Raw genomic sequence first — 14,037 nt, 5'->3', positions numbered from 1 at the left:
GTAGAGCATTACACATGTGAGATGAGAACAGCTAATCGTCTCTGTGAAATTCATTTGACACATTTACAAGTCTATTACTATAGACTTGAAACATTTAATTTGCTCTACTTCATCATCTTGCACAGCACACAGATAGCAGCCCTGCATCGGTGATCCAGACAGCAGGAGAGAGATTGCGCCTCAGCAGTGCACTGGCTCATAGCATAGATTCACAAAGGTACGCAAGTTAAAAACTTCACTCTCACCTCCTAAAGCGCCTAGAAACACTGAGCCATGAATATTTTACAACTCAAAACCTGAATGATAAGTAAGACTGAGCAACTTTTTCTTGCTGTATTTCAGCACAAAATTCCCTGGCATTTTATTCACTAACCAATCACAATCCAGCTTATCCAGACACTAAATGTGCTGAAAGAGCAAAAATACTGCATATAAATTTGGGCTCATTACAGCTTGCACATTATTCACACAACTCAGCACTAAGTGCTTAGCGCGATTAGCATCGAGCTCTTACCAAACATGATTTAAAGGGATAGTTCACCCAAAAAATGAAAATTCTGTCATTAATTATCCTCCCTCATGTCGTTCCAAACCCGTAAGATGAAATCCGAGAGCTTTCTGACCCTGCACAGACAGCAATGCAACTACCACGTTCAAGGCCCAGAAAGTTAGTAAGGACATTGTTAAAATAGTCCATGTGACATCTGTAGTTCAACCATAATTTTATGAAGCTACGAAAGTTTGGACATGCAGACAATGGCCTAAACTGTTTCACCCATGGGACAAAAAGAAGAAAGCAGTTAAGTTAATCTGTATTAGAAATCACAACTGATTTGAAAAACAGCCCCAAAACTCCGTAATTCTACAATGTCAGACTTTACTTAACAGCAAAAGATAAATTTGAATTTCCAGTCGTGGACGAAGTACACAAATCAAGTACTTAAGTAAAAGTACAGATAAGTATAATAAAATATTACTCCAGTAAAAGTGCTCCTTTTTCAATTTTACTCGAGTGAAAGTACAAAAGTACCCGATTTTTTATGTACATAAGTAAAAAAGTACTGATTTTATATAGGCTACTTAGTTAAATTTTATATTAGCACATATTTTTAATAATTCTACTGCTTAAATTACCTGGGATTTTCCCAAAATAAACACTATATGGAGTAAAAATACATTTTTGTTGTTGATAAGGACTATGTTAATGAGACGGATGCAATAATATTCACTGTGAAGCTTACACTGCAATGTAACTGACCATCTAACCAGTAAGAAAAAAGGTGTTTAAAAGCTTGTTGTTGTGCATAATGTCATGGTTATACATGAGAATAAAGCCTGAAATTAGCAAGAACATTTTAAGGAAAATATAATTATATTTTCATGTTTTTTTCCCCCTCTCAAACCTTGTCTGTGGTGTAAAAACACCCCTGGCCAATGCCCCAAGAGGGCATCACTTCCCATTTTGATAATTACTGTAGTTACCATGTTCTGGACATCACATCTTTTCTTTTTCCCTCAGATGTAATCTATCTAGGTGGTTGAATAAAAATATTTGGACTTTATATCTAAAAAATACCTCAAATTAGCACCAGCGAGCTTGTTAGCTAGGAAGTTAGCATCAGCTAACAATATTTACTTATTTTCACTATGGTTATGAATAAACAATCCTAAAATTCAACATTAGTAACTTACTTTTTGCCTCAATGACGCACGGTCACAAAATCTCCCGGTTGTTATTTGTGAATTCAGTTCACTGGAGACTTGCTCTAAACGGATCATTTGAATCAATGAGTTGTCGACTCGAGAACAGCTGGAATCGGATCATTCCAATTCGTGAATGAATCGTTTGGTGCGATTTGCGAATCGATTTACAGGTTCATTGAAAAGAATCATTTTGTTCATGAATCAGACACTGCTTCTGCGTCTCTGAGCACATTATATATTATAAGAAGTAATGATATGTTATGATACGTGAGGTAAAAGTGAAAGTTACTTAAAATAAAACTACTCCAGAAAAGTACAGATACTTGAAAATTGTGCTTAAGTACAGTAACGAAGTACAACTACTTCGTTAGTGTCCACCACTGTGAATTTCACAGACCAACTTCATTATAATCCTGTCACACAACCACAGTAAATATTACAACATAAATTACAGATTTTTCTGCCGACGGTCCCTTTGAGAAATCTAATCCTGTCCAGGTAGGAGTGTCGGTGAGTGCGGCATATTTTTCACAACATCAGCCCTCATTTATTTTGACCTTTGTCAAATAATGTAACTAAAGGCAAATTTTCTTGTTGTGCTGCCTGGTGCGCCTTCATTATAGATTTAGACCTTTTTGCTAACATTCTAAGTAAAATAACAGTTCAAATACTGCTGGCATAATAAGATAATAAATTCTTTCTCTCACTTGTTTCACATATTCAATGTTTACTTCAGTGGGTTTCAGGATGGCCTTCTATAACACCCACATCCAAACACACTCCTATTCCTACCTAAAAACTACAGACATTGCAATCCACATATGAAAGGCATCCTCTGTCAATGACTGTAGCATCATTTGGAAAAAGAATCCCATTCGAAATGAGCTCCAATATCTAAAAACTCTCAACTTTTTTTATGAGTACAAGATCGGCCAGAAGGCAATGTTTACACAGACACAGAAGGGAACCAGACCAGAACACTTTGTAACAGGCACTTTCACAAAGAAACAAAGCTGATCCCTTACTTTCCTGAAGACATAGAACACACACATATACATCCATCTGAAACTGTTTCTGCCTTTCCAGCTGTGGACTCACCCTGTCAGAACGACCACAAAGTCCATTACGTTCCAGCCGTTGCGGAGGTAAGAGCCTTTGTGAAACACAAAGCCCAAGGCGATGATCTTAATGCCGGCCTCGAAACAGAATATTCCGATAAAGTAGGGCTCTGTGTCGTCCTGCAGGAAGAGAGAGCAAAAAGAAGGATAACTTGTTTTTTGTGCATCTGAAAGAGGAAAGCGCCTATTGATGCATGGAAGAAAGATAGAAGCAGAATAGAGAATATAGGTTGAAGCTTTTTGCTTTTTTCAAGATGCACATAGAATAGGTCAAGATGCATGGGTTTGCGCTGCTGGGATGGTGGAGATGTGTAGGGCCCTATGATTTCTGAAATCACAGAATCCAGTCATAAAAAACGGAATTTACTGAATAACACAGAAAGTCACGGAATTTGTCAAAGTTTGAATTAAATAATCAAAAGTAGGTCATTACACTTAAATCAAACCACAATATTGACTAGTATCTGTAAATATTACACCGCAAAAATACCATTTAAATGTGAGTCCTGCATGTTCTGCGTGTCTCTGTTTTAATGAATGGAGCAGACGAGCGGTTTTGTTTACTACACACACTGAAGTGCGCGTGACGCTCGCTGTGATTTCAGCATTTGACCGTTCCATTTTAGGAAAACTAGCATCATATCACACAGACATGTAAAGGTAGACGCGGCAACCTGTCAAAATAAAATTCCGGTTTAACTTGAAGACATTGTGCCAGAAATACTATTATTACTACTACTACTGAAATAAAACAAACATTATTTTTTAGGGTATAATCACACAGCAATTCTTCCATGTTTTAATTTTAATAGTAAATTCCCCTTTTTGCCAAAAAAAAAGTTTGCTTAATTTTTAATAATTAAAAGATAAATGAAACTAATGTTTTATGCCTACGATAACCAGAAGATTTTAAATACACAACACTGAATTTCTGAGGGAGAACCTTTCATAAGGCTATTTTAAGAATAAATTTGAATAAATTAAGTATGCATTCAAATAATTAGACATGCTAAAACACAGAATTTGATAACAATAAAACATATGGTGAGAAAAAATAAAACATTTCATAGGGCTCTAAACACGTCATTTTTGTTAAACCTTTATTAAAATTGATGTGAAATTGTATACGTTTCATGATTTTAATCAATTAGACATTAATAAAATTTGATTTAACCATTAAAAAAGGAGTTGATAAAAATTAAAATGGAAAAAAAAAACGGAATCCAGAAAAATCAAAACGGAAAAAAACTGAATTTGGAAAAAATAAAACGGAATTTGGGGAAAAATAAAACGGATTTTATAGGGCCCTAGATGTGACATGATGTAAAATCGTGCTCCATTTTGACTGAAAATATATATAACTAAATAAAGTAAATATATTATATCCTAAGTACAGCAAAACAGTAAAATTTTGAAATATTTGTACTATTTAAAATAACTGTTTTCTTTTTAAATATTGTTTCAAACGTGATTTATTCCTGTGATTTCAAAGCTGAATTTTTAGCATCATTAATCAAATCATTACTCCAATCACATGATCCTTCACAAATCATTCTAATATTATGATTTGTTGCTCAATATTATGATTTGTTGCTCAAAAAACATTTATTATTATTATGCTGAAAACAGCTGAGTAGAATTTTTTTCAGGTTTATTTGATGAATAAAAAGTTTAGAAGAACAGCATTTACCTGAAATAGTAATATTTGTAAAATTATAAATGTCTTTATTAAATATATAAAGGATATTTGTGTTATTTAACATTTAATTATTGCATTTAATTATTTGCGTCATATTCTGAGTTGCATTTCACTGTTTTACTCATTTTGAGAAATACTAAATCTGTTTTTTTTTGGGGTTTTTTGCGAGTGACGATTAATTCATGTTCACATTTATTCTAGAACTTCAGTAACATCTTACTCCCGACTTCTCTCAACATTGGGACACATATATCTATTGGTTCTTTATATTCATCAAAGAATCCTGTGTGTTTCTTGAACAGCAAATCAGCATATTAGAATGATTTCTGAAGGATCATGTGACACTGAAGACTGCAGTAATGATTCTGAAAATGTAGCTATGATCACAGGAATAAATGACATTTTAAAATGTATTCAAATAGAAAACAGTTATTTTAAAGAGTAAATATATTTCAAAATTTTACTGTTTCTGCTGTACTCTGGAAAATCCAGGCTTGGATAAATCCAGGCCATAAATCCAGGCTTGGTGAGACTTCTTTAAAAAACATTCAAAAACTTTTGACAGGTAGTGTACATATAAACCAAGTAAAACTGGAAAAAACATGCCAAAAATACCAAGTATGTGTTATGGAATCTGTTAGAAGAATGTACTTAAAAAGATTCAGTCCTGGCTACAGCATGTCACATTGCTTTTGAACTCATTCCCATTAATGTCACCAGAGCCCTACGGCTCTACAGGCACTTACACCGGACTAACCTCTCCAGAGCTCTGTTCTCAGAAATCCCTCCCACTTTATGAGTGCAATTATCAACCCCGCTTGCAAATAAGTCTTCTTATGGCCCTCTTTTTGATGGAAACCTTGCCCTGGCGATATAATCCTTTACGACAGTCTTCAACAACAGCTTGATGCCTTTTTATGATTATAGCTTGGAAAACGCTGCAGTGTTAAATCTCTCTACTGTCTGTAAAAAGAACTGCGCCTTCAGTAACGCATTACATAATATTTCATTATCAAACACAAAAATAATTAAGCAAACAAAAACTAAGTTTGTGTTGAACACTCCCTTAAGGTACCCAAAGTAAAATCGCACTCTATTGGTGTGTATTTTCCCAATAATAGTCTAATTATCGCTGTAGTGCTAGACAGCACCTGTCGTGTTGTCTCTATGAAATCACTTGGCAAAATGTGCTCGCGGGAGCAGATGTGAGGCTGTGCGGAACGGATGATTTATGGGAGCGGAGAAATGAGTGAGCGTGGCGGCAGACGGCATATTTCAATCTATTATGTATAGGTCCAAAGGGTTTATTAATAATGAACATCCTGTCTGTAGTGTTTGGGTATCGGGGGGCAAGTTTAGCTCGGCAACAGGTAGGGAATTGGTTGCGCTGCAGTTTTAACTAAACAAGCTGTTGATGAATTTGACAGGTTGAAGCTGAACCATTGCTACAGGGAACAATGAAAACTGCAATAACTCTTCAGTTAAGGACTGCTTTGAATCTCACAAACACACACACACACAGTTTCACTCAAACAGTTCACTCAAATTTGAAAATTTTGTCATCGGTTATTTGTCTTCGTGATGGCATTTCAAACGCATATGCTTTTGTTGCATGGAAATGCACATCCAAGCTGCTCATTTCCACAAAATCAAAGCATACAGTTGCAAAAAAGGACCAGAAAGCACCATAGTGGGAGATACCAACCATATTTAATTGCTGAAAATCACCACGTTCTTAACAGTGCTCCAATGTCATTCCACATATATATATGAGAAATAAATACGTTTAACCCAGTCAAATTAATGCAGACTTGCTTTAAAACCATAAAAAGAAAAAAAAATGCACTGACCCGACACTTTTGTATGGTAGTGCATATTTATATAGTAAGTTAGTACACTACCAGTCAAAAGTTTTTGAACAGTAGGATTTTTAATGTTTTTTAAAGAAGTGTGTTCTGCTTACCAAGCTTGCATTTGATTAAAGTACAGCAAAAACTGTAAAAAATTTAAATATTTTTACTATTTAAAAAAACTGTTTTCTATTTGAATATATTTTAAAATGTAATTTATTCCTGTGATCAAAGCTAAATTTTAGCATCATTACTGCAGTCTTCAGCGTCACATGATCCTTCAGAAATCATTCTAAAGTAAGAAATTATAGAAATTAATACTTATATCTAGTGAGGATGCCTTAAATTGATCAAAAGATCAATTGATGATAAAGACATTACGAACGAGTTCTATTTCAGATAAATGCTGTTCTTCTGAACTTTCTATTCATCAAAAAAACCTGAAAAAATTCTATTCAGCTGTTTTCAACATAATAATAATAATAATAGCATATCAGAATATTAGAATGATTTCTGAAGGATCATGTGACTAGAGTAACGATGCTAAAAAATCAGCTTTGAAATCATAGGAATATTTCAAAATGTTACTGTTTTGCCATACTTTGGATTAAATAAACGCAGGCTTGGTGAGCAGAAGAGACTTCTTTAAAAAAACATTATAAATCTTACTGTTCAAAAACTTTTGACCGGTAGTTAATTTATGCATTCAATTATTTATAAAGAGGACATTTTCAGTAAAACAAAAAAGAAAGAAAGAAAAACATTCACTGTATGATGCAGAGCAGTGTAAACATACTGTTTGTGTTCCACTAGAGAATGTATCCATTTGGTTTCGACCAAATGCAATCGAACCCCATAAAACTACACAATAAGAATGAGAAGTTGTATTTTTAGCATCACGAAGTTGTTTTCGAGAGGATCCCATTGACCTTATAGGCTCACGCTGTTTTCCTTTCTGTGATTGCAGTGCTCCTCCAGGGAGTGTGGAATCTAACATCACCGCCTGCATATTCAGCTTCACAAAGAGACTATTACCGCCTTAATCCGCCAACATGTCCGGTTCCTGCTCTAATTGTGCAACAGCACACTTTGAAGCAGCTTCCTTATATCATTTTGACTCAACAGGCACAACTGCGGTCGCGAGCGGGGGAATAAGAGCAAGGCAGTGGATCAAAGCTTGCTCTGCACGGGTTAAGTTCGGATCATGGAGAAGCAGCGTTAGGCACACATTCGTCAATGGTTCCCAGCAGGCAGGGTTTTAATGAGACGTAGACATGGCTCCTGTGTGGAGTGCTTGGGTGGTTCTCAGTGGCCTTGGATGGGAGCTCTGAGAGTGGGATAACAGCCTCCGCTCCAACGGCTTACCGATCACCCACGCCAACCAGTGCAAGACCGCTAAAATGATCAATCAATATACTCCAGCGGGGATGTCGGGTGTGTGGGCGGAAAGAAAAGCAAGCCAAATACACAGTTATCTCTTACTTGCTCTGCTTTTTTGCAGAATGCATTGTCATCGCTGTTTCTGTCTCCTAAGAGATTGGTTGCAGTCTTATTCAGTAAAAAATGAATAATCTGATATATGATAAACAAGTGAAACCTTAATAATCAAGAGTGAATGACAAGAAAATTAAGAATTCTGATGCTTACCAGGCGTTCAGACATGGGGGTCTTGTCCATGGCGGGGAGATGCTGTTCGAGGGCCAGTACGATGCAGTTGGCGATGATGGTGGTGAGGATCAGGTACTCAAATGGAGTGGATGAGTCAAGGAAAAACACCAGAATAACAACAAACAACAACAAACATAACAAATTCAAAAACATTCTGAACTTCGACTTCTGACTTTTACCAAATAGTGTCGACCCATCCAGACTACAAATAAGAGCACAAATCTGGGCAAAACTGTGTATTCCACAACGGTGTAAAATTTAGTAGGGATTTGAATTGCAGCTTGTCATATACGTGCATATAAACGTGCAAGATGATACACAGTTAATGCATTGCAAATCATTTGATTCAGATTGGGACTTTAAAGTGCGTATCGTGAATCATTTGATTTAGATCGGAACTTCTGAGAGGATTCATGTCATTTGATTCAGAATCTTTTGATTCAGATTGGAACATTAGAGCGGCTTTCTGAACCATTTTGCTAGTTGAATGATTCCCGATTCATGAACTTTATTGATCATGAAATTATCATGAAATTATTGATTGCGACTTCACATGTCACAAATCATCATTCAGATCTGGACTACAGAGTGTGGATTGTGACTCATTTGATTCAGATCGGAACTTCGGAGCGGGTTTGTGAATCTTTTGATTCAGACTGGAACTTGAGAGCGCGTATCGCAAATCATTTGATTCAGAAAGGAACTCTGGAGAGGATTTGTGAATCTTTTGATTCAGATCAGAACTTCGGAGCAGGTTTCTGAATCATGTTTCACAATTCATAAACTTGCTCAGAAGTCCTGATCTAAATTGAATTACTGATTGCGACTTTGTATGTCGTTAATCATTATTCAAATCAGGACTACAGAGCGTGGCTTGCGAGTCATTTGATTCAGATCCGAACTTCAGAGCGGGTTTGTGAATGTTTTGATTCAGAAGATCAGAACTGATCAGAGTGTCTGATCAGAACTGATCAGAGATCAGAGTGTGTTTCTGAATTATTTCGCCAATTTAATGATTCGCAGCTCCCTGTACTTGCCCCGAAGTCCCAATCTAAATCAAATTATTGATTGCGACTTTGCATGTTCGAATCATTATTCAGATCGGGACTATGGAGTGTGGATCACGAATGATTTAGACAGGAAATTCAGAGAGGGTTTATGAATCTTTTGATGCAGACCAGAACTTTGGAGTGCGTATCGTGAATTGTTTGATTTAGACTGGAACTTCGGAGAGGATTCATGAATCTTTTGATTGAGACCAGAACTTCGGAGCGGGTTTCTGAATCATTTCGCGAATTATGATTTGTGATTCATGAACTTGCTCCAAAGTCCCAATCTAAATCAAATTATTGATTGCGACTTTGCATGTCACAAATCATTATTCAGATTGGGACTACAAAGCATGGCTCATGAATCATTTGATTCAGATTGGAACTTCGGAGCGGGTTTGTGAATCTTTTGATTCAGACTGGAACTTGAGAGTTATGATTATGAGAATTATGATTTGTGATTCATGAACTTACTCCGAAGTCCCAATCTAAATCAAATTATTGATTGCGACTTCGCATGTCACAAATCATTATTCAGATTGGGACTACAGAGCGTGGCTCGTGACTCATTTGATTCAGATCGGAACTTCGGAGCGGGTTTGTGAATCTTTTGATTCAGACTGGAACTTGAGAGCGCGTATTGCAAATCATTTGATTCAAAAAGGAACTTTGGAGAGGATTCGTGAATCTTTTGATTCAGATCAGAAATTCGGAGTGGGTTTCTGAATCATGTTTTGCAATTCATGAACTTGCTCCAAAATCCTGATCTAAATTGAATTACTGATTGCGACTTTGTATGTTGTTAATCATTATTCAGATCAGGGCTACAGAGCGTGGGTCGTGAATCATTTGGTTTAGAACGGAATTTCGGAGTGTGGATCGCGAATCATTTGATTCAGATTGGACTTTGATGTGGGTTTGTGAATCAATTCAGATCGGGACTTTGGAGCAATAATTTATAATTTTAAACAATTAAATGTCCGTTGTCTGCCATTATGTCCACACCAATGCCAAAATCAAACCTACACCCTTGGTATTCCAGCTTTAAGTCATACAGCTTTGGAATGAAAACTGTCCCTTTAAAAGTCTCAGAAATAAAACAAATACTTGTGAATTTCCCAACATAGCCCACCAAGGACAGACGGATTCTGTCATTTGAACACTTAATCACTAAATCATTAGGTGATGAGGACAGAGCAACCCCAGCAAGGTCCAACATCCCATTGTGTCCTTGGCATTCCTAGACGACCATGTTCAAACTCACTAGCAGTAATACACTACCTCCCTCCATGCTGGAAATGACATGCAGAGGTCTGGGCATAAAAGTAAGACATGTTTACATTACAGTGCAGAGATCATGATTACCCATTAGCTTGGCATGATGGTTTCTCTCTCAGCACAGCCATTTGTGCAACCATACTGCATCTGTTAAATGTTTGTGTAAGCCCAGCAATCTTGTCTTTACTAAAATCTTTTTCATCATTTTAAAGGAGACACTGAAAGGCTGCTAACATCTTTATGGATGGTCAGCCATTATATTCCATTCTTAGGACAGGATCCATTTTTCCAGATCTTTCTCCATGCCTGTTCCCTACAGCTGTAGGTCTTTATAGAATCGCTATTCATGGAGGCAATGAATTGGAAAGGAAAGGTCCAATGGCCACTTCAATCACATTCTTGTCACCCCCTTGAGGGATCTCCACATGCTATACAAACCTCATCCTATGAATGCCTGAATTCCATAAAGATGCATTTTAAATGCACCGTACAACAAACTAGAAGAATTTATCAAAAATAAAGGCAGGACTGTGCAGTGCTTCAAAGGGATAGTTCACCCCAAAATGAAAATTCTGTCATTAATTACTCACCCTCATGTCGTTCCAAACCCGTAAGACCTTCGTACATCTTCTGAACACAAATTAAGATATTTATGAAGAAATCTGAAAGCTTTCTGACCCCTTCTGAGAAAGGTAGTAAGGACATCATTAAAATAGTCTATGAGAACACGAAAATAGCAGCTTTATTCAACAATTCTTCTCCTCTGCTTAACAATTTTGGAGAGTATCACAACGCATGCACACGCTTTTCTTTGCATCGAAACAATTCACGTATGTGGTGCTGTTGATGTAGAACACGCATGCACCACGCTTTGTTTACATTCAGAGGATAACATGTGCATGGTTTGTGATGCTCTCCAAAATGGCGCTAGGGTGACACAGAGGTCAAGAATTGTTGAATAAAGTCTTTTTTTTTCCATACAAAAAGTATTCTTGCAGCTTCATACTATTAAGGTTGAAGGACTGATGTCACATGGACTGTTTTGACGATGTTCGTTATAACTTTATGGACCTTGACTGTGATAGGGCCCTTGCTGGATTTCAGCAAAAATATCTTAATTTGTGTTCCGTATATTAACAAAGGATTTACGGGTTTGGAACAGCATGAGGGTGAGTACTTAATGACAGAATTTTCATTTTTGAGTGAACTATCCCTTTAAAAATCTAGTAAATGTTGTTGACTGAAACATCAGTGGTGAGATTTCAGGACCCTGGAGAGCGCTACAGCTTTTCACAACTACAGTGTTATAAAATTAAAAATGACCTGGGTTTATACATTTCTTCTTGAAGAATCATTTGAATTATGAATTATAAAATGTCAATGATTTTAAACTTTGACTGGATGAACCAGTGTAAAACAGCAATATACATACACCTGCTTATTCTGGATTAAACTGCTAAAGTCGCCTGTTAACAATTTACAGTTATGGTAACTAACTATTGTTTTGCAATTTGCATAACTATTATTACTTCTACCACTACTACTAATCTACTAGTAATAGTAGTACTAGTAGTAGCCTAGTAGTGAAGGCAGCTATTTCACATCACTATTTCCGTTGCTGCCAAAACATTTCGAAAACCATACAACCGTTAGTATTTGCCCATATATAATGCCAATAATCCTAAAAATAAAACAACTGACCTGCAACTGCTTACTCAGTCTTTGTAAACATACAACCACTGTAAAACACAGCAAAACCGTATTTTATCTTCATCTTTCGACGTTTTAACCGTTTAGACACTGAAACTAAACAGCGCGTTAAAGTTTCTGTGACTAAACGAACATGAATATTCAATGAGCAAGCCCTGTGCCGATTTCTGATTGGTTGTCTGTTGGTAATCAATTATCCGAAACGTTCTTACGCCGCTTGTTTCACACTGTATACATACATTTGGTGGTGCCAAACCCCTTTTGAAACGCTGCTTAAACGATATTGTTAAACTAGTCTGTAAGCCGGGTTTGAAAAAAACGTTAGCCCAGGGTTAAGTGCAGTATGAAAAGCCCTATCGTGCGCTTGAATTTTCCACGTTTGAATTAGAAAATAAAAAGGCTGATCAGCCAACACCCTGACACGACCACCAGCTGCCAAATGCCTTAGAGTGCATGAACACGTGAAAACAAAAGGTATCTCGTGTCAATCACCATTTCAGCACGCAACAGTTCATTTGACATTGGCAGATCTAAAAAGGGCGCATTTACATGTTTGAAATAAAATATGTAAGTGTAGATGCCCTGAAGATATATCCATTTTGCATAAATCTTGAAGATTAAGGATATGGCCATTCGGTTATTCTTTTAGCGTATTTCCTGATGACATTGTCCTCACTGAAGATGAACAAAGAGCGGTTGACAGTGAAGCAGTTCTGTTTGGTTTGTTTAGGATTATATAAAGCCATTGTCCTGGCTCTTTGAGCCATCGACTGTTTGTACATTCTTTGACCGCCCGAGGGACCTCCCGCCCGGGCTCCCCCTCTCCCGGCGCCCGCTGGACCTCCATAGCGGGTGGGCAGATCGTCTCCAAAGCGAGCCATCCTAGACATGCAGATATCCAACAGGTAAAATCCAAACTGGCATTAAACAGAAGATAAAGAGTGCACATTACAGTACAGACATCTGTTACTACTTAGAGTCCCCATCAGTCTATGTGAAGTGAAATAAAAATACAAAAGTCGCTTTTAACCAGCTTCCCCGTGCGCCCTCGCCTCACTCCATTGTTGAGAAAATTGCACAAAATAGAAACTTGTCATAGAAATGTCATTCCCGTTGAGTGCATTTCAAACCACGGAAAATGTGTAACCATCCAATTCGTGCCACATCCATCCAACACAACCTGATCCAGCTGACAGGTCACGAAACCAAAATGTGCACCATCACTTACGCGTCACGCTAAACGGAAAAAACGAGTCGGTGAAATCAAACGCGCGAATAAAGGTATTCCATATGCACGCACAAACGTTTCTTTCTCTTTAGCAATGATTTGCTTTCCGCTGCCACACAACAATTCCACTTGGAGACGCGCACGGTACGAATGGTGCCAAATGAGTGGACGCTGGTGTGCGAGACTCTCACACGTGACGCAAACGGCCCTATAGGCAGGACCACCTGCTGGAGAACGCGCGAGGGGGAGGGTGTCTTAATTGATCATCAATGAATGATATTTATAACTGTTTGGCTTATTGTTTGCTTAGTGTCCATTTGATAAGAATGAGGTAAAAGCGCCAAGCAAACGCATTGTTGATAAATTACTAAATTTCAACCTTTTTTGAAAATCTGTATCACCATTACATAAAAGCAAAAGCGAACAGTTGGTTGCGTGATGTTGTCAGTCAGTAAATTATCAAGTTGCGTTGTGCGTCTTTAGTTATTATAATGTATAATGTTCTCGGTCACATTTACATATTTTCATAATAAATTTGCACGAATTTGATGATTGAACATGGGTTTTGGGTTTTGAAGGTTATGGGGGAAAATTAATAAGAAATATTATAGAGACTCTGCACTATCAGTGGAGCAAATTTGTTATTAATCACAAATATACAATCACAGGTTGAAATATGCTCTTTGGATCAGTTGTTGTACCATGTAATTATATATTAATACATTATATATTT

General features: G+C 37.0%; 1 protein-coding gene across 9 annotated transcripts in view; it reads right to left on the bottom strand.

The window, feature by feature from the left end:
* cacna1bb (calcium channel, voltage-dependent, N type, alpha 1B subunit, b) overlaps nucleotides 1-13,463 on the bottom strand; it is a 135,415-nt gene extending 121,952 nt beyond the window's left edge. For all 9 annotated transcript variants that reach the window (XM_051093527.1, XM_051093526.1, XM_051093528.1 and 6 more), the window contains exons 1-3: nucleotides 12,705-13,463; nucleotides 8,019-8,125; nucleotides 2,803-2,942 (exon numbers count right to left, since the gene is read on the bottom strand). In XM_051093527.1, coding sequence (XP_050949484.1) covers nucleotides 2,803-2,942; nucleotides 8,019-8,125; nucleotides 12,705-12,966 — 509 coding nt within the window. In that variant the 5' untranslated portion in view covers nucleotides 12,967-13,463. The remainder of the gene's footprint in view (nucleotides 1-2,802; nucleotides 2,943-8,018; nucleotides 8,126-12,704) is intronic.
* Between the last annotated feature and the right edge of the window lie 574 nt (nucleotides 13,464-14,037).

The sequence above is a fragment of the Labeo rohita genome, chromosome 21 (genome assembly GCF_022985175.1).
Source record: "Labeo rohita strain BAU-BD-2019 chromosome 21, IGBB_LRoh.1.0, whole genome shotgun sequence".
In the NCBI taxonomy this organism is placed as follows: Eukaryota; Metazoa; Chordata; class Actinopteri; order Cypriniformes; family Cyprinidae; genus Labeo; species Labeo rohita.
This window is presented reverse-complemented; position numbering and strand designations above follow the sequence as displayed.